This window comes from Cheilinus undulatus, linkage group 24 (genome assembly GCF_018320785.1).
Source record: "Cheilinus undulatus linkage group 24, ASM1832078v1, whole genome shotgun sequence".
NCBI classification, from domain to species: Eukaryota; Metazoa; Chordata; class Actinopteri; order Labriformes; family Labridae; genus Cheilinus; species Cheilinus undulatus.
Window position 1 is genome coordinate 10,810,238 of NC_054888.1, and position 20,642 is coordinate 10,830,879.

At 39.0% G+C, this 20,642-nt stretch overlaps 1 protein-coding gene, 1 long non-coding RNA gene and 1 other non-coding gene across 5 annotated transcripts in view; 1 reads left to right on the forward strand and 2 right to left on the reverse strand.

Annotated features, from left to right (window-relative positions):
* The window catches only part of LOC121506372 (cilia- and flagella-associated protein 47-like), an 83,985-nt gene that overhangs the window by 43,071 nt on the left and 20,272 nt on the right, over positions 1–20,642 (forward strand). For all 3 annotated transcript variants that reach the window (XM_041782153.1, XM_041782155.1, XM_041782154.1), the window contains exons 41-56: positions 2,655–2,805; positions 3,167–3,255; positions 7,091–7,177; positions 7,755–7,819; positions 7,948–8,084; positions 10,616–10,721; positions 10,920–11,146; positions 11,236–11,368; positions 11,450–11,577; positions 11,690–11,755; positions 11,966–12,109; positions 14,079–14,252; positions 15,557–15,668; positions 16,097–16,150; positions 16,247–16,344; positions 19,232–19,407. In XM_041782153.1, coding sequence (XP_041638087.1) covers positions 2,655–2,805; positions 3,167–3,255; positions 7,091–7,177; positions 7,755–7,819; positions 7,948–8,084; positions 10,616–10,721; positions 10,920–11,146; positions 11,236–11,368; positions 11,450–11,577; positions 11,690–11,755; positions 11,966–12,109; positions 14,079–14,252; positions 15,557–15,668; positions 16,097–16,150; positions 16,247–16,344; positions 19,232–19,407 — 1,947 coding nt within the window. The remainder of the gene's footprint in view (positions 1–2,654; positions 2,806–3,166; positions 3,256–7,090; positions 7,178–7,754; positions 7,820–7,947; positions 8,085–10,615; positions 10,722–10,919; positions 11,147–11,235; positions 11,369–11,449; positions 11,578–11,689; positions 11,756–11,965; positions 12,110–14,078; positions 14,253–15,556; positions 15,669–16,096; positions 16,151–16,246; positions 16,345–19,231; positions 19,408–20,642) is intronic.
* On the reverse strand, positions 11,628–14,044 carry LOC121506373. Its single transcript, XR_005991635.1, has 3 exons — positions 13,927–14,044; positions 12,217–12,274; positions 11,628–11,752 (listed from the first exon to the last, which is right to left on the reverse strand). It is a non-coding gene; the product is annotated as an uncharacterized LOC121506373 (long non-coding RNA).
* Positions 13,596–13,666, reverse strand: trnag-gcc. Its single transcript has one exon. It is a non-coding gene; the product is annotated as a tRNA-Gly (tRNA).

Genomic DNA, 20,642 nt, shown 5'->3' on the forward strand with positions numbered 1-20,642 from the left:
GTGTAGCTATGGAATGTTGCATAATTTTTTACAAATATATATGCATTTTAATGTGTTTTGAAGCATAATTTCCCCATTTATGAGCAGTATTTTTACTATAGTTAAATTGAATTTACTTGCATTATTTTGCAGCGCTGGACTATACCATTTGGACATTTTCAAGAGAGGAGTTGAGGCCCCCCAGTATTTATTTTACTCTATTTGATACAAATTTCAGGCTGTTGACCCATTCAGTTTGTTGCTTTTGATTCAGTAATGACACTAATTACTAAGAAAAAATAGATATAAACACACTTTTCATTGTAGGCTCCTCAAGGGCCCCTCCGTGCTGTGAGCCCGGGTAATCAGTACCCTTTTTCCCCCTGTGCTACGCCCCTGGGAGGGAATAACTTGCACTGAATAAACGCTAACTGAACTTGCGACCAGTGTGATGAGGAGGGTAGCCTTCTACATAGGGCACCTGCTCCGGCTGTGCTTAACATACACCCTAAATCTACACAGCTAGCTGTTTACATTGTTGTTCTGACCTTGCAAAGCAGGTGGATTTGCCAGACTCCATGTCTGTCAGGCAAATGCATCTTGAAAAGCTCCAATCCACAACGTTTGTGCCTAACAGAGCACTGTTCAGACCAATCAGCATCATTTGAGGAGAACCAGGCTGCAGCTATGGGCGGGGTTTAGTTGTACTTGAAGCTGTTTGCAAATGCTGCCTCCAGTGTGGTGATTTGCTCAGATGTAGCTCTAGAGCAGCATCAATTTGACCACAATTCTGCATGAAATACAGAAAAAAACAACACTAAAGCTTTTCGTGATGGGAAAGATGTTTCTGCTGTACCTGCTTCGACATGAGTAAGGGTAAGGGTTAGTTGTTGTGTAAGTGGTTGTATACAATGGCTGCTACTGGACTGATTAGCTCAGACTTAGCCACAGTGGCAGTTTTGTCAGAACTAGACAACATTTCTTTATTAAACAAGGGCAGGGGGCAACACTGTAAGCTTTTCATGACAAAAAAGATGCTTTCGCTCTTCTCCCAGCCTTGGCATGGGTTTGCGAACAGTTTATCCGCTGGCTGCTGCTACAGTAGATATTAGCTTGGATGTAGCTGTAGGAAAGTGGCAGTTTAATCAGTCCTGGAACACATTTCTTTTAAAAACAAGCACACAGAGCCATACTGAAAGCTTGTCGCAGTAGAGAAGACACTCTTGCCCATCTCCTGACCTGCCCTGGCCTCAGTTTTACTCACAGAGAAGCTCCGTCATTAACAATCTACAGCAGCGATAATCTTCCCAAACGTTTTTCCAGGGGAACATGAAATATATCTGTGCAATGGATATTTGAAACAGTTGATCTGGGTTGTCAGGTTATACTTGTTCCTCCACCTGCAGCGCTTTAATTGGCTGATCCCACAAAAAATTAAGAATGACACTCTCCAGCTGTTTGGCCAATGAGCTCTCCAACAGAAATCCCACTGGTTGGACAATCATGTGGCGAGAGAGAGAGAGAGAGAGAGAGAGAGCAGTAAACAGCTGTGGATAACAGTCATTGATCAAGAGATAATATGCAAGGTTTTTCTTAAGTTTTTCTTTTTTCTAAATGGCCAATTGATCACTTGCTGTGTTGATGTAATTACAGTTGCCCAAGTTTGTCTTTGACTGATTACAACCCTAAAAAAAACAAATGATTCCTTTAAGCCAGAACCCAAACAATTTGTTACTTATGCTGACTGAGTAAAGGAGAGAAACAAACATAAAGCTTTGAGTCTGGACCAAAAATGGTGGTGCATACACTCCCAAACTGCAGAGTTTATTAAGTTTAGAGCCCTTAAGAGGATTCCACATCTTGCAGAGATTTGCAATCAAAACTTTGTTAGCACACATCACTGCAGACTATAGACCTTTTTTTCCCACTAAAGATTGAAAAATCAAGCATATTTACCATGAAATACCCGTTTTTATTGTTTTTGATGGAGCCTAACTCACCTGCTTTGGGTTAAGGAATGTCATGTCTATGTACATGACTGAATTAGAATTCAGACTGAAGTTTTCCTGCTTCTGTTGATGCACTCAAATTAGCATTATTTCCATTTTGATGAAGAACTCAATTTTTATGCAGTGCACTCAGGACACATATCTAATGAACTATTTACAGGCATGTTTTTCCAGGTTAAAGCATAAATTATCATGCCAAAGGAGTGTTGTGCAGTGAAATTCTAATTACCAACACTGTTACATGCCTTTGTAGTACACATCAACAACAAACTCTTCGCTAAAACTCGTTTCGTTAGCAAAGAAGTGCTGTCTTTGCATCTGTACTTCTAAAATAACTTGTCGGGCTGACCGGTGCAATGAGAAGAAAAACCTCTTCAACTGATTAAGCTGTGTCCAAGTTAAGTAAATTTAGTTTTGCCTGGAGACCGTGGCTCATTAAAATGTACCAGTTTTGCTCTCAAGTGAAGCCTCTATAAAAATAGCCCATGTCCCATTTTGAATCCCCATCCGAAGTCTGAGAAATAGTCTCCTTTTAAGCACTGTGGCGCTATGCAGGATTAGTATTAATATTCTGCTAATTCATCATTGTCATAACCCTGACACAGAAGGTTGCACAGTAGTTAGTATAATCACTCTGGAGGGTGTTGAGCCTTTGTTGATTTCCAGGAAAAGTGCTGAAGTGAGCGTCCAGTACAGCTGTTACTCCATGCAGCCAAAGGAGGCAACCCTTCTGCTCATCTCCAGCCCTCCTGTTGGCCTGTGCAGCACCACACTCGCCTTCAGTTTGAAGACAGACATCAGTCACATCAAACCTATGGTGAGTCGCATTTACCCAAAATCACATAAAATGTAAACGATGCCACCCATCATTCTTAAAGCTGAAGAAGTGCAGCTGAGGCTGAGGCCTCAAGGGTAACAGCTACAACTCACATATGTCACGCCACACCAATGATTTTATAAATTTATGCATTACGCCTCGTTTCCACATACTGTATGTATAGTTATGGTCAACCGGAAGTCCATCATTCCTATTGGAAATGGACATTTTAAAATGGGATACTGCAGCCAGCCTCAAATAGACACGTAACGAACTGCAGATTTCACACGTATACATTGGCTTATTTTTCTGGCATGGTGATAGCTTGCTAACTGCTTTTACTCCCACCATCTCTCTTTAGAAAACTGTGAAGTGCAAATCTCCATGCTACCAGCTGGCAGTGATCAAAGTGCCAATAACTAACCCTTTCAGCAAAGACGCTACATTCAGGTTGGTCTGTTTGTTATACAACAGTGATACTCAACGCATGGCTCTTAAGCCACATGTGGCTCTTTCGTGATGATCTGTGGCTCTTCTATGTCTTAATTTGAAATATTACTCCCCAGAAAACCTTAAAAATAAAAACCTTGACCTCAGAAATTATCCACTGCACATTCATCAGTTTGTGCCCCACACATATACAGTAGATTTAAATGGTCAAACTTAATTGTCAACCTTTATTTTTCTCTGTATATTTCCATTTCCCTTATTTGCCATTTTTTGCCCCTTTTTATATTTTAGCCACTTTTAATCCATTCCTGCTGCTTTCAGACCATTTAAACCACTTCTTTGAGACAATTTTTGCCCATTTTTGCCACTTTTATCATGTTTTTGCCCTTTTTTCATCGGTTTCCACCACCTTTATCCTGCTTTTTTGAAAAAATTTCCCTCCTTTTTGCCACATTTTACCCATTTAAGCTGACTTTTCCTGTTAAATGCCACATTTCCTCCATTTTCCCCACTTTTTTACAGCTTTGTTGCCCAGTTTAGTCACTTTTCACTCATTTTTTAACAGATTTTTGCCACTTTTTCACCATCTGTAACTCAATTAATTGTGACTTTGCACTCATTTTTGCAACTTTTCACCCAGTTTTGTCCATTCCTGCCTATTTTGCCCCTTTTTTCCCCATTTTTGCCACATTTTGCCCCTTTTTGACCATTTTTGCCACCTTTTACTTATTTTTATTGCCACTTTAGCCCATTTTTTGCCACTTTTCACCATTTAGATTTGGGCTCTTGCAAAGGCGTCAACAATTTGGCTCTTTGGTTGAGCAACACTGTTTTATAAGTAGTGACAACTAATAGTAAAGGTGTTTAAGAGTCTGTATCTTTGAATTTTAGAAAAGATGCTTTTTCCTTCATTATTAAACAATCTGGCAAACTTGTATATTTACTTTTTATAGATCATATAAATGTGAATCTTAGTATGCTTACTGATCAACAGTTGTCTTAAGTATCTTACATAAGATGTTCTTAAGGCTGTCACACACCGTAGTACATCCTTAGTCTTTATTTATTTGTCTTTATTTATTTAGAACATTTAAAAAAAAAACACAGTCAGACAACAAAAAGTGAATAAAAGTAAATCACATGTGCAGGTGAGGTAGAAACCCACTATGGGCTTATCTCAGCAACCTCACCTAATGAGATCAACATGTAGAAATTAACCACAATATCAAATACCAAGTTCTAATTGAATTATAATATACAATTAAAAAAAAAAATACATAAACATAGAAAAAAACATTAATGATTGTATCTAAATGTAATAGCAAAATTGATGATTATAGTAATAATAATTATAGTGATGGTAATAATATTAGTAATAATATTAGCTGGCATAACAAAACCCACACTGACCTTGCTGACTAAAAGTGTGCCATCTGCATCATGCTAACACTTAAACTCTGTGGTCTTTCCAGTCTGAGCTACATTAAACAAACTCTCACAAGGCTAAGTCTGCTGTTGGACATGTATAGCCAGAAATTTATTTGAAAATTAATTAGAAAACATCACAAATGTATTTGAGTACAGTTGTGTTTTTTGAAAGACATTATTGGTGGGCTGATGAGCTTCAGTAGTGATTAGAGCGATCCATCCTAGTACTGAGAAAGCTAGAAACACTGCTAATATGATATTCTATACCTGATTATTAAATCTTCCCTCTTTGTGTGACTTTTGTTCACTTTGAACTTGACCTAATTGTAAGCAGCCTACATGACAAATGCATTGATGCAACGCTTGTGATAATAAATCCTCTAAGAAGTTCTGTGAAGAGACTGTCTTTTCAGTTGGTCTGACTTGACTTTGATTAAAGTCTGTCAGATCCACAACTGCTGCTTTTGTGATGCTGATTTATACTGGGAAAGACACAGCAGTAACTTTGGTGACCTAAAAGATTAAAATACAAAAAAACAGAACAGTTAAAGAGCTATGAGGAGCCCAGATACAAAGACCAGCAAGTAAACATATAAATTAAGACTTTTTTGAACAGGGATTGGCATCACATCATACGATAAACAACATTAAAGTCTGTTCAGACTCTCTTCATCAATCTGTACAAAAAAAGGACATACAGTGCTTAACAAATTTGTTAGACCACTAAAACTTAACTAAATTAAAATTGTTCCTCACATAATAACTAAAAAACTTATTTTGTCTGACCTCAACTGGCCTTGATAACAGCTGGCATTCTTGCTGACATTGTTTTTATATACTTTTCAATAGTTTCCTTTCTTGTTGAGTTCTAAATAGTTTCTAGCTGTTCCCATAGGCTTGCTTTAGATGAAACTTTTGTGTGATCAATCTCAATCTGCTGTATCCCAAATGTGTTCAATATGATTTAAATCCAGTCTTCAACTTGGCCAGCCCTCCAGATTCTTTTTTTTTTTTTTTTGCTCAGCTTTGAAGCATGCTTGGGATCATTGTCTTGTTGGTATATGAACCCACAGCCAATCAGATTCAGTCCAGAAGGGATGTCATGATGCTCTAAAGATGGTGTGGTAGATGTTCTTGCTCAGGACTCGCCGTTGAAGCCCCGTACCATAATGGAGTCTCCACCGTGTTTCACTGTGGGTGCAATGCATCTGGCATCAAAATGTTCTGCAGCTTTTCTGAGGACAGAGTCCAGAGTACCTTCTTCCAGTCATCCACAGTCCAGTATTTTATGCTCCCTGGCAAATCTGAGGCATTTCTGGATGTTTGAAGGCCACAATAATGGCTTCTTAGCAGCGATTCTTTGCTTTAAGCCTTGTTCTGTCACTTGTCTGCTTATGGTCACTTTGGAGACTTCCTCAGACTCAGATCTAGAAGCATTCATCTCTGTCTGAAGATCAGCACTTGTCTGCCTTCTGTCTCTGGCACTTAAAATCTTAGAGTGTTTGACATCTGCTTCAGTTAACTTTCATTTCGTGCCTCTTCTTGTGCCAGTCTCTGCAGTTGACTCCAAAGCATACTTGACCACACTGTGAGAAGACTTTCCCTTTTCAAACCATCCAGCATCATGAAGTGCTTTAATGTGGACTCTTTCATTTTCAGTAGGCTCTTGGAAGTTTTACTATTATGAACAGGAGTGAGGAATGAGTTCACCTTTTTATACCAAATTAAGGCTCACTGGGCTTCTCTGAGAAGTCAGGAATTAATCAAGCTTAACATTCAACCACTTAAACTATTTTTTCTGCTCAGAAATGCCAGTAAATAACTATAATTTTATATCTTTATATAGAAATAATAATGTGCTTTACTGTTTGCTGTGTTTTTGTTTTTTTTTTGGTAAAACATTTAATTTGAAAATTGAGGTACTTTCACTTTCACTTTTGTTAAAGCGCTTCTCCATACTGATATATTAACCATTAAAAAAGCATAAAATATATTTTGGTAATTACCAGTGCTTTTAATTTAGGGCAGCTGTGGCATAACACTCACATTGGGTGGTGGTTTAATGAATTTGTTAAGCACTGTATGAGTTGGATCCATTCATATGTTGTAAGACTTTTAGGTCTTATTTTCACAAAAAAATAGGGGCCTGGTCACTCTGGAGAGCAAGAACTGAAATTTGGCTGCTCTTATCAATTAGAAAAGCTGCAATGCATTGTGGAGTGTTGACTATTACAAGTGAGCTCCTGCCAATCTGAGCTCTTGCATCTCCAGAGTTGCATACTGTTAATGGAGAATGCACAAATTTGACATCATACTTAGTATGAATAGCATGCAGACAGCCCCAGTCTCTTTAAAGCATGTTTTATCATTGCATTCTTACATTTCTACCCCTGTGCTGTGCATGTAGGGTGGTGCTGGAGGAGTCTCTGCTAAACCCACTGGAGCCTGAAAAGAAAAGAGACAGCCTAGTCCAACAGGTCTCATCCAGGGCAAAGTAAAAAGCGCACACTCTTCACAACACCGAGCAGAGACGGCTCACATACACTCTTATACAAAAGCAAAAACCCACACAGTAGATCCACATTGTACACAAGAAGTTGAAGGAGTAGACTGACACTGAACTGTCTGCCATTTCTCAGCTTTTGAAGTGAGGGTTGGCAGGTTTTAGTTACCTTTAGTTACCTTAGAACAGAGCCAAGAATTTTTTTCCTTTACTTTCAAGGTGAGCTACAATCAAAAGCATTAAATTGTCTTAGAGTTACTGCATTAAGAGAGCTTATTCATGAAACAGAGAGGGTTTGTCATGTGCACCACAGCCTCAGAATGTGAGAAAAGGTAGAGTTTTCATCCCTGGGGGATAATAGGGTTGTCATTAGGAGTAGCTGGTTAGTATGTAACTCAACCCACCAGAGATTTCTTCAAAGCCCAACATTTCTTCTCCTCCTCCTAATCAGGAGTCGACTGTGAAGATTTGTAGGGTCATTCGAGGTGCATCTGAACCAGGTTGTGTAGTCTGATATCCATAAACTATGAATGATGATGATTTTCTCTCCTCCGCCTCCCTCTTTCAGCGTAGAGAAGATGACTTCAGACAAGAGCTGTGGGGAGGAAATGGAAGGGAAGCCCTCAGATCTCAGTAAGCACGAAGCATACGCGCACAGGAGCTGCCATAATTACTTTTTAAGCTCCCGAGTGCAACTACTATCTTCATTCGTGTCTGCTTGGCTCTGGTTCATGGACATTTGTGTGTGTGTGTGCGCCCAGATGGTGAAGGCAGCGAGTTCTTGTGTGCAGTGAGGAGTGTTTATCTGAAGTCAGGCCAAGCAGACACTCTGATCATCCACTACCTGCCCTTCAGCCCAGGCAGCAAATACTGCTCTGTGCTGCTCATTTGCCCACAGGTTGGTAAAGACTAGTATCTCTGTGCTGTCTATCAATTCTCTGAAACACATTTTTTGATCCAGTTATTGAATATCAACTTACATTTTTGGGAAACTGTAGTTATGATCACCCAAGTTCCTACTTATAAAATTACTTGAGGTCATAATTTAATAAACAATGCAAGTATGGCTCACTCCTACATGTTTTATTTTTTTAATAAACACTGTGATACATATCGATCTGAAAAGTTTAGAGTTAAGAGATACTGATTATTCTAAAGGCAATAAAAAGCTAAATGTATTACATGTGAACACTGCCATAAACATTTGTGTGAACCCTGATGAGTTGCTGGTCGAAACAGCTTGTCACATTCTTCTTGACTGAGATTGGCAGATGTTTTGATCGCGGCTAATGTTAGCAGTGCTAGTACTACCAGCCTTCAATCCTACTTACAGGTTATAAGGCCACATATTATGCAAAATACTCTTCTTCAGGCTTTTCCAAGAAAAATATGTGCCCCTAGCCTGTCCTCTATCCCGCCCCCCAGGGAATCAGGAAAATCAATTTGCTCCCCCCTCCCTTTCTCCAGCTTTCAGAAATTGTGTGCTAAAACAAGCTGTTCTCGGGTTTTTCCCACATGATGTCATGTGGGGAGTTAGCACTGCCCATAGGTTTGGTTGGCCCTCCCTGCTTGGAAGAAAGCTCCGCCCTCCTTGTCTGATCTGAGAGGAAGATCAGGAGAGCCACAGCCATTGAGCCACATCCATTTCCTGAGAGGGGCGGAGTCAGACAGCTCAGTGACATTTAAAGCTACAGACACAGAAACAGCTTGTTTTGAGCAGGGGTTTTAAACATGCCAATATCCAATACTGGAGTGTTTTTTCAGCAACAAACTTCACAGGCATTTTTGATTGACTCTGGGACCAATTTCAACTTGTCTTAAAAGGGTAGAATATGTGACCTTTAAGGCTGATGTCCCGGTAAAGGGCAATTTGCTTTGCAAATAATAGTAAAACATTCATCCATCAGACCACTTCCATCAGTCTGACCAAGAATAGATATAAAGGCCAACAATGACTCACAACAAAATATTTAAAAGAAAAAAATTAAAATAAATGACCATATAACAAGCTCACACTGCATTTAAAATCCAGTGGCAGCAGTGACAAATGAGTTTTTAAGTCTGTCAGTTTGCTGGCAGGCTCAAAGTACAGCCTGATATAATTCATGATTTAATTCAGAGTACAAAGGATGGCTGTGATCAGTCAAAATTGGCTGCACTGAACCTGCAGTTTTCCCACAAACTTTAACAATACCTTGCAGTCTCTTACAACTTTTAATGTTGATTTAAAAGTGTGTGCCCTTATGAGCTCCTGGGCTTTTTAACATACAGTTTCTACTTGAGGACAGCGCCCAGGTATTGCATGACCTCAACAGTAGGTTTTGATCATGATGGGGGAACAGACATCCTACGCCAGTCAGCTAATTCCATCATCACCGGACTGAGATTAGAGTCATCAGCACTGAGGAGAGAGACGATCGCCGAATCAGCTGAAAACTTGATTATGTGACGCTTCTCATATGGGCTTTGACACTTATTATTGTACAACAGAAATAAAAGAGGTGAAACGACACACCCTTGTGGTGATCAGGTGGAGGAAAAGAGAACAATTCAAAGGATGTCGATAAAGATATAAACCCATGAGTTAGCATATCAAACCAGGGTTAATGCTATGTAAACTCCCAAGCTTTTGTGCTAAAATGAGGGAGTGTATGCAATTAAATGCTGGCCAAAAGCTGGCCACTGAATGATTTTTAAATCTTTTATTTCAAAACCACAGACATAAGGGCAGTTTAAAACAAATTTCCCCCTTATAATAACCTAAATGCATACACAAGATGCCTCAGCCAGACCTGCTGCCCGTGGTGACATTGTTACTGTGAAGATCTCACAGAAACTTGTGTTCAAACGTGACTTGTGAAGAAAAACATGATTTATTGTTGCCATAAAAAATCTAAAATCAGACATGAGTAAAAGTCAAACATGTTCGGTATTTAGGTCAGAGACGCTCCAATGCCAAAGGGAGCAGTTATTGTTATTGACACCACACACTTCAGGATTTGTTGGACAAAAAATCCCGTTGGTGGGGAATATCTGTCTTAAAATCAGGCTTTAGGTTATTTTTTGGGGGTGCCAGCCTTACCAGCACTGCTTCAAGTATATGCCATCCATCAACCTTGCTGGGTTACATCAAGCAGTAGAGCTCCATCTAGTGGCAGATGGTTGTTTTACAGCTTGGACACAATATTTAACCAGCATTGTGGGCCTTCGTAAAAATATTGGTAAATTATTGAATTAATGTTCATTAATTTGCTCGTACAACAGCGTACATCCTTTGCAGTTATGCATATCATTACAGCATAGTTATGGATACAGCCTATCATAAGTTGATCTGTTGCTGCCGTCCACCAAAGTAGAGTCAAGATTAAAAGCTTTAGTGACGCTGAACTGATCTCAGACATGTCTGTGCACCTTTGTTCATCCCTGTAGATCGGAGATATGGTGTACATGTTGAAGGCCACTGCAGAACTGCCTCTTCCTTCCCTCCTCACTGCAAAGCCCAGCTCTAATATTGTCTCCATCCCCCAAAACTCTGGTAAGAATCATCACAGGACAACAGAATTAATTGTTGTTTTTATCATTTTAATGTAGATATCTTTTCCTAATTAAGTCTTGTTCCAAAGCAGAGATTTTTAAATTTTATCAAGCCTTTTTAAATTAAGTTTTCTTCTGTGTGAATATTCTTTAATGCTATCTTGTAATATCAGCACTGAGGCTTTTTTTTCACCAACAGACCCAGATGTGAGTGTGTCAGTACTGAGCCTTCGCTGCAGGGTGGGGCAGGTGTGCAAGGAGGTCCTGCGCGTGCCTCTTGTCAATATGGCCTGGGAGCAAGCTCTGGCCATCTGGGGTCAGCACAACATGAGCGCAGACGAACTCAAGAGGCGGATGCTGACACACACTTTGCGCAGCAGCACCGTGAGGGCAAGCACAGCTGCTCGAAAGCTAATTAAACACAAGGTACACATACACACGAGCTCTGGCAGCGAGGCTTTTAATGCATCCTGAGAATATTTAACATGCTGTCACTCTTCTCCTGTTTTCTTTAGGGCACACAGATGAGAAGTTTTAAAGAAATAGAGTACAGTGTAGAGATTTCTTTGCCACAATACTTCACTTTACCAACTACTGTTAAAATACCTGTAAAAGGAGACACTGATGCACCATGGAAGAATCCTACAGGTACACAGGCAACAGCCTCAAGTCATTCTTATTCATATATTTAAGACTCATCTTTACTTTTCTGCATTTTACCATGAACAGATTGCAGATGTGTCGACATCCCATTCCAATTTGAGGCTGACTCAGTCGGGCGATTTTCCTGCCAGGTGGTCCTACAGTCCTGGTGTGACACCAGGGTCTACATGCTAGAGGCAGAGGTTACTTCACAGGTTGGATTTTCTCTGCTATTACAGCTTGAATCTGAACATAAATGATGTATCGCACATTGGTCCATGTGGTTTATTTTTAATGTTACCAGAACTTTGTCATCTGTTGCCACAGGGAGAAGCAGTCCACTTGGACTTCATGTCGCCTGCTCTCCGTTCTGTCACGCAAGACATCCCACTGGTGAGAGGAAAGAAAATACAAGAATCAGTCTAAGTCAAGCTAAACGCTAACCACAAGGCATTAATTAATTATGACTGATCTGAGAGATTGTTTCAGTAATGAGAAACTAATTTTCTGGTGTAATCCTGGACACAGCAGTAAGAGCATGGACAATGCGTATTTATTACTATAATTACATCACTATACTATTGTAAAAATGTGCTTTTTCAGCACAATGAGACCCACCAAGACTGGAAAATGCATGCAGAGCTTAGTGGTGAGGGATTCTCTGGCCCTGAAGTTGTGAATGTGCCAGCAGGAACGAAAGCAAACTACCCACTCACCTTCCAGCCTTCTGCACAGTGCATCGTCATGGTAAGACCTTTTATGCTTCTTTGAATACTTCATTTCCTTTACGACTCCTATTTATTTTAATGAAAGTCATACAAGAATTCAGACAGGAAATCTAAGATCATAAATACCTTATACTTTACTCCTTATTGAGGATTTTGACTGGTTCTTGTGTATGTTATCCTCCACCTGCGAAAAGAAAAGAAGACAAGGAGCTTCTAAGATTGGAAATACAAGTTTAAGACAATTTGCCTTTGAATTGAATCATAGTTAACCTTCCTGTGCAATCGTTAGGGCACTTTTTCAGATATGCAAGAGGGATATTGGGGGGTGAACGAAAGCAGTTGGGTCCTATTTGAAATCAGAAAAACTCAATCCTCAGTGGATTCGTCTGTGTCTGTGTATTTAGCCAAGATTTTCATCGACTGAATCTCCCCAGTTGGCAACATCTAAAAACCGAAAAAAGGACATCAAATCAGATTTCAAGACTTCAAATGTCATCTGATCCTGAAGAGGAAGACTTGTGGAAAGGATAACGCAGCATACATACTGTATCTGGATCTGGTACAGACCAAACAACTTGTCTTTTTGATCCTAGATGACACCCCAACTAAGACAACATAAAGAAGAATTCTCCAGAAGGAGCTGGACCAACTCTGGAGATGTTAAACCTAGACCTATATAAAATCAGAATAATGTTATGCACAGTTAATGTGAACTTTTTGTTTTGTTTTGTTTTTTTAAGATTATTTTTGTTTAGGTTCCACTAAATACAAAGGTTATTCTATCTTAAAACACTGAGTACCATAAAAATGTAAGCTCCCAGAATGTCAGCTCAACAGTAGCTGGAATAATATGATGTGTGTTTCAGCAGCTGTTCAGGGTCTGTGTTGCATCATGGAGTTGTTAAAGTATCAGTAAAACCCAGTGATACAGCCAGAGGCAAACTGTTTTCTCTAGTGCTGAAACATTTGGTGGAATGACAATGAATTATTAAAAGAAGAATAACAGTAGAGTGTCTGGATCAGGAAATTTCTCTACCACATGTGTCACTATAAATTAAACTGAATTCCTTTCCGTTTTGGGCTGTTGTTTAAAGAAGTTAAAATGCATATCCACTTGAAAGTTTTGAGTTTGTCTCACTGTGTGACTCATCTAAAAACAGTGATATAAGTAAGGTTCAGCCCAGACAAGATACCACTTCTGCATGTTATTTTGAGGAGTATTATACTTCATCAGAGTGTTTCTTTACATACATTTTATTCCTGTACAATTTTTTTTTCCTCTTGAAAGCTTCAAAATTCTAGCTGATTAAAAATTAAGTGCAAGACATCCTCTTACTGTGTTGTTTTGTCTTTTATTGTAGTGACTTGCTAATAAAACACTGACAAATCGTGAGGTCTTAACGTTGTTTTCGATAATTGTTTGTGTTTTAAATGTTTCAGTAAAAGTTAAATGCATTTATAGTCAATACTTAAATGTCTACAAATGTTGAAAGCGAAAAGGATGATGCATTGGCCGGGAATCGAACCCGGGCCTCCCGCGTGGCAGGCGAGAATTCTACCACTGAACCACCAATGCTTCCATGGAGACTGATTTCGGAGGGCGGGAGTTAAAAAGAACTCAGCCAATCATTTTACTGTATGATTTCTACTAGAATGATTAGCTGTCAATCACGTTAGACATTATTTAGACATTATTCGCATATTAACTAGAAAAAGAAGCATGTATGTTGTAAAATATCGTTGGATATGTGAATGTATTTAATGGCTCTGAAAATACAAAGGTGATAGAAACATTTCACTGTAATTATAATTATTCGTACTCGTCTCGAACCTCACCTCCGCTTATTCCCGTCATCAGCCGCGCTCACGCGCCAATGCTATGCTACAATAGAAAAAATAAACTGCCAAAGTCTGAATTCCTGTGCAAGTTAAACTGAATTACAGTCGTATTCTCCAACCTAGACTTTGTCCCTGCTTTGAACCCACAGGGCCAGCTGTCCTTGCATAACGACTGCGACGGTACAGAGCTCCTGTTTACCCTCAGAGGAGTTGGAGAGCGCCGCCTGCCTGTGGACCATGTCGTATTACGCTGCCCAGTTGGTGAATCCACACATGCGCAGCTGGACGTCCTGAACTACAGCGGAAAGACAAAAACTCTGAAGGTACAAGCACAAAAAACAAATACGTTGAGCTACCAGCAATGTTTAAAATCACAGTTTTTGCATCTATTGTTAACCAAGGTTCTGCTCAAGCCGTTGTATAAAATAAACAAATGCAGGCATGCTAGCAGCTCTCAGGTGTGTTATCACCTTATCACGTCAGCGTGCCATCAGTCACAGATGCTAACACGTTAGCAGAGATCATATGTTTTATGTAAGGTGTCTATTGGCTTGCTAACATGAACAGTGGTTAGTTTTTTGCATAGAGGTTTTTTGTCATTATCATAAAGTAAATGATTTGGTAATTTTTAAGATAAAGGATCACCAGATTTCTTAGGTTCCTTATTAAGGGGATCATTAGTGTAAATTTTTTAAAATTTCTAACAGAGAATCAAAACTGAAGTGCTACAAAAAACAACAACTGGCACTGATATGGTCAAATTTCTAGACAAAATAAATCAATATTTCACATTTATGATCAGATCTCATCTATAAAAAATAGTATTAACTTTACTGTATGGTATTATTATTGCTATTTAAGTAGGGGGTTAATTTTTGTTCATGAACAACCTTTGTAGTTTTAGTCTGTTTTTAGTCGACGAAACTCAAAACATTTTAGTCTAGTTTCAGTCCATAAAAAGTCCTCACATTTTAGTCTTTACTTTTAGTCCAAGCATTTATTTACTTGCCTAAACCTGGTACCAAATCGTGGTTGTGTGTTCTCTGCACCCTGTCAAACATGGGGTCCCTGCTTTCTACACCTGAGAGGCAGAATAGGTACAGATGCATTGTTTTTTGACTGATTTACCCACAGTGGAGAAATATCATGGATTTTGAATTTCCAACAAAAGCTACATGACATTTTAATCTAGTTTTGGTCATCTTGATGAAAACTAAACTTAGTTTTTGTCAGTTTTAGTCATCACAGATCTGTTTTTGTTAGTTTTAGTCTAGTTTTTGTCATGAAAAAAGGCTGTCAAGGAACATTTTTAGTCATAGTTTTGATTGACAAAATTAACACTTCATTTAAAGGGTTAACATGCAAAAAAGAATCATTTAATATATTTGATCATGCTGCAAAAGCAGTTGGAAAAACATTAATGCATATTAGTCATATGATTATCACACCATCTGAGGATTAAAGTATCAATTAAAAACAATTTGATACACATTGGAGCTGAATAGCTGTGGAATTCCTTTAAAGTTTTTGGGGCATTTTTAGACATGTGCAAATCCTGTTGTATTTGCCTTTTTCCCCTTCATACTTATTTTTCTCCTCTTTCTTCTGCACACGCTCACACGCTCAGGTGGTGACAGACCTATCTGTTGTAAGTGGTGCCTCCTCCTTAGAGATTAAGCCTGGTCACAGTGCTCCCTACTCTCTGGCTGTGTCACTGTGGAAACGAGGGAAACAGACAGGTGATTTTTTTTTTCTTCCTCATGCTGCATGTTTGCGATTGCAGGCTTTTAAGGCTATTTAAGTATGTGATGAGCGAGGCACATCAAGTGTCAGCTTAATTTGTTTACTTCAGTGCTTTACATTTGCTTAAACAGGGGCAAACATAACATTAGTGTGTGTTTTTATAGCTTTAAAGGCTGCGTTAACACCGACATTTGAATACTGTAGATTTACTTTTGCATACGTCTACATTAGGTGTGCATTTACAGTCAGGAGAATATTAAGCAGGATTTGTAGGGACTTTAATGTATTCTTATGTGTACCAAATGCAGGTCATTTCACTAAAGAGAATAAAGCTAACACATCTATGAACCTAAATTAAAAGGCTGTGCATAACATAAGTCAAACAAACAATTAGGAAAACTAAAGTTTACAAGAATTCTTGCAGGCTTTGTGTCATTTGTGGAAACTGAAGACTTGCAAGAAGGTGACAAGTGTGAAGGTAAGCTTAGTTTTATAGCTCCAGAGATTAAAAAGGCATGGGTTTACTTAGATCATAGTTCCAATAATCATATGCCATATTTATTTGTGTGTGCAGCAAATACCCTGAGGCGCTACGAGGTGCATTTCTCTCTGGAGTTGATTGGTGAGCCAGCAGCGCCCATCAAGGTCATAGATGTGCAGTGTGTTGCTCTAGTAAGTTCTCCAAACCTAATCCTGTTAGAAATGTCTTTAAGTGGCAGAAACATGGCTTTTTTTTTTTTTTTTTTTTTTTTTTTACATTTTGCAGAATTTTCACTTCGAGTACAGATGCAAATAAACCCATCCGTAGTCGATCTGATTAGTACAAAAACGAGCAGATGGTGGACTGATGTAACACATGTTGCTCATGTCTAGAGAGCAGTGGAGCACAAAAACACACAGCAGTGTATTCATTTTTTAAGATGAGGCTTTTATGTGGGAAAATATGGGGTAGTAGAGTTTAACTAAGAAAATGATTCACCAAGGATGATTTTTGTTGAAATTGCAGTCTGTAAATTAACTAAAAGGAATGCTTAATTAGTATTACACTTATGAATAATATCACCCTACACTGGAGCTGCTGTTTTGAGCGAAATAGCAGGGGGCGGATTTGTTTAACAGAAGGTCATTATTTAACATAGTGCATAACACCCAACACAATCTCCAGCTGTGCCACTTTAACTTACCTGCACAAACCCCTACTGTGTTTTATATTTAAATAAATCAAGACAAACACAGTTTGGCTTAAAAGTGTTGCAAATATTTTATTATACCCCCCTTTGTGACTCTAATTTCTGATTTAATAAAGCACAGAAGCACACTCCCAAAATGCAGAGAAAGCTTTGTAACTCACAGCTGCTATGGTGGCTTTTACCTCTTTATGTTTGTTTCCATACATTTAACTCAAGGGTTTAAACATGCACCAAAATAACAAGGCGACCTTGCTTCTGTGATGTCATTCTCAAGACAGGAAGCTTGATTATTGTTTTGTCATACTGTTGTATTCAGGTTGTCAGTTACAGTACATAGACATGAAGAGGCGGATGTTTTGTGAGTGTCCAGAAAGAGATCAGATTACGCTTAATGTTCAAAAACCTTAGCTGCCATTAACATTCAGCCTCATCCGTTTTTTAGGTTATTTTTGGGGTATTTTGCTTTTATTTTGTCAGGCAGCTGAAAAGAGAAAGGAAATATGGAAAGTGTGTGTGCTAACTAAGCTAAACTGGCACTCAGCCCCATCCTAGTTTATATTTACATCGGATAATCATAGATTTATCCATCATTTTTCTTCTGCTCACCCCAGACTGGATATGTAAATAAATAATAGTCATATAAATGAATGATAAGACTGTCCTCCAGGATTTTCCTATATTTTTCCCTATTCATTTTACCCTCTACCTTTACAAGCCCTCCAGGGCAAGTTGCCTAGAAGCATCCCCACAGCATGATGCTGCCACCACCTTGCTTCACAGTGGGGACGGTGTTGTATGATGGCCAAAAAGCACCATTTTGTTCTCATCAGACCAAATAACTTTCTTTCACATGACCATGGAGTCTTCCACATGCCTCTTGATGAACTCTAGTCCAGATTTCAGATTAATTTTCTTCAACAGTGGCTTTCTCTTTGCCACTCTCCTATAAAACTTTGACTGGTAAAGAACCAGGGCAACAGTTTTTGTATGCAGAGTCTCTCTCATTGCAGCTGCTGAAGCTTGTAAGTCCTGAAGAGTAGTCATAGGTAGCCTCTCTCACTCATCTCCTTCTTGCATGCTGACTCAGTTTGTGAGGACGGTCTGATCTAGGCAGATTTACACATGTGCCATATTACTTCCATGTCTTGATGATGGATTTAACTGAACTTCGGGGGATGTTTAGTCCATCCCCTGACTTATACTTTTCGATAACCCTTTCTCTGAGTTTCTTGGAGTGTTCTTTTGTCTTCATGGTAGCCAGGAATACCTGGATCCTCATTTCACTGATTGTTAGTGGAAAGTTATTAGCACCAATTAGCTGAACTTCTGTTTAATTAGGTGAATATTTATGCAGTTACCTATTTTACATTGCATTTTTTTATTTAATTGGCATTACTTTACGAAAGCAAAATTATATTGACCATGATTTATTTATAAAATCAATAAAAGGGTAAAACATCCAAGGGAAAGAATACTTTTTATAACAGTGCAGCTCATGGGCACTCAAATAGTTTTTTAAATATGAAATATGGTCTGATTTCTCTCTGGTTTTCAGACTCCAATGTCTTTCTAGAAGCGTTTCAGTGGGAAGGTGATAAGATGAAAGTGTTCTTGTTAATTGTACATGACTAACAAGCTGAAACTGTTTATCACCACCTGCTTACTGCCAGCCTTAGAGGCTGGATTGGGATCCAGGGGACTAAAAGAGTATCTTAAAAACAGAAGTTTTAATGTGACTTGGCAAAACAGCTCTCTTGCCTTGACCCTGCTACCTGCGGTGTCCCTCAGGGCTCAGCCTTAGCGCCACTTTCTTTTCTCTATCTATGCTGCTTTGTTGGGAAAAAAACACCCTATCTTCTCACTCCTTTCAAATATATTTTGCCCTGAAACCTCAAAGTCCTCTTTGACTTTGACTGAAACATTGAGATGATGATCACATCCGAGCTTCCCATCCTAAGCATGACATCACTGGAAAATTGCTGCAGTGGGAATCTGGTCAATTAAGGCAGAGCAGATATTAACATTTTTAATAGCAACATGACTGATCCAGGATTTTTTTCAAATGCAACTCATGTTCTCAATGCAAACAAGTAGACAGTAATGTGGTTAGAAATGAGATCGCCTTGGTGAAGCCTTGTTGAGTGAGGCAGCTTTAAGAGCAATTTTCTATAGCTGATAACTTGATCCACATTGAAGGAAAGTGGTACAAGAAGACTCAGTTCGGGGTAATTATTATCATATAAGAAGAGTTCCTCCTGCTGGCTAGTGTTCCAGAAAACTTCATCTCCCATCTACATTTAGATCAAAAGACTTATCACAACATCACAGGGAGAAGCAATAACAGGTGTCATCTTTGAAATTATTCCCAGAGCTCAGTTGCCATAGAGATCCCTGTCAGTAACCCACAAGGAGAGCTGCTGATGCTGGATGTGATCCTGGAAGGAGACGACCTGAGCGGAGCCAACTGGGTTTCAGTTCCCCCACGGGAGACCCTCACCTACAAAGCTACGTTCTCCCCTGTTAGAGCGGGGAAGAGCACAGGCAGGTAAGACTCACCGCACTGTAACTGACCCCACCTGCTTTAAAGGAGGATGTAGAGGAAGAAAAGAGGAAGTGAAGTGGAGTTCATAGATAGCTTTGTTATTGATCTTAAAGGCGTGTTTTGCTGATAATCATTCCTGGGAATTCAATACACTGTAGACTAGGATGTGAGCCTGCAAATCAAAGTCAGCATATTCACACAGAGCTGTTTCTTTTCAGTTAAATAGCACAAGAAATCTGACAAACTGTAATCATTTGATAGACAATGGGGTGGGGAAATCATGAGAGATAGTGTGATATGAAACATCTAATAACAAAAAGATAGAATTCAAAACTGTTCTTCATATTAGTGTATACTACTGTAAGCCTCTGAGTCATTTAACTTGCACTTTTAAGAGGAGGTTGAATGACTTGGAGGCAGAAAGATCTGTCTGCAGATGCTTTGATTACTTACAAAGACTCTAATTTACAAGACTGCTCTTTGGCATATCTAACACACGGAGATTACAATGATCTGATCAAAAAGAAACAAAAGAATGAATAAGGACGACATTTTCAAACGACAGGATTGATCTAATCTTGGCGATATTTCTTGAAGAAAAAGGCTACTCTAGTCACTTTCTTTATATGAAATTCAAACAAAATATCAAGAAGTACACCAAGAGTCTTAAGTCTGTCTTTATTCTAGCTGGTCTAATAACCTTCATTTCCATGTTAGCTGTTAAGTTGCAGGAAATTTGCTAATAACCAGCACCAAACTGCAGCTAGACAGGCCTCGTGTTAAGTTCTATCAGACCCACTTAATAGGACTATAGACATATACATCTGGAAATCATCTGCATAACAATAAAATCAAGTCCCAAATGAATGCAAAAACGGACTCCATGGTGAGTTAAAACAACAACAGACCCCTGTAAAACCCCATGCCTAACAGCACAGGACTCAGAGAACGCGTTTTTGCATTAAAACAATTCCGTCCAATAATATATCCTAGTCTACTGTCTAAAAAGGGGAGCTAGGATCCAGTAACAATACAACAGATGCTGACTGAGTGGACAGCCAGATCACTTTAACACAAAAACTTCTGCTACAAAAGAGAGATTTGAGACAGGCCTAAAACTTGTTACTGAGTCAGCATCACAGTGTATATACTACAGTTAGCTCTAGCAAGCATTATGTCGGTGTTAAAAGGAAGGTGAATTTGCTTATTAGCTGTGCTTTCTAACAAGTAAGATAGCT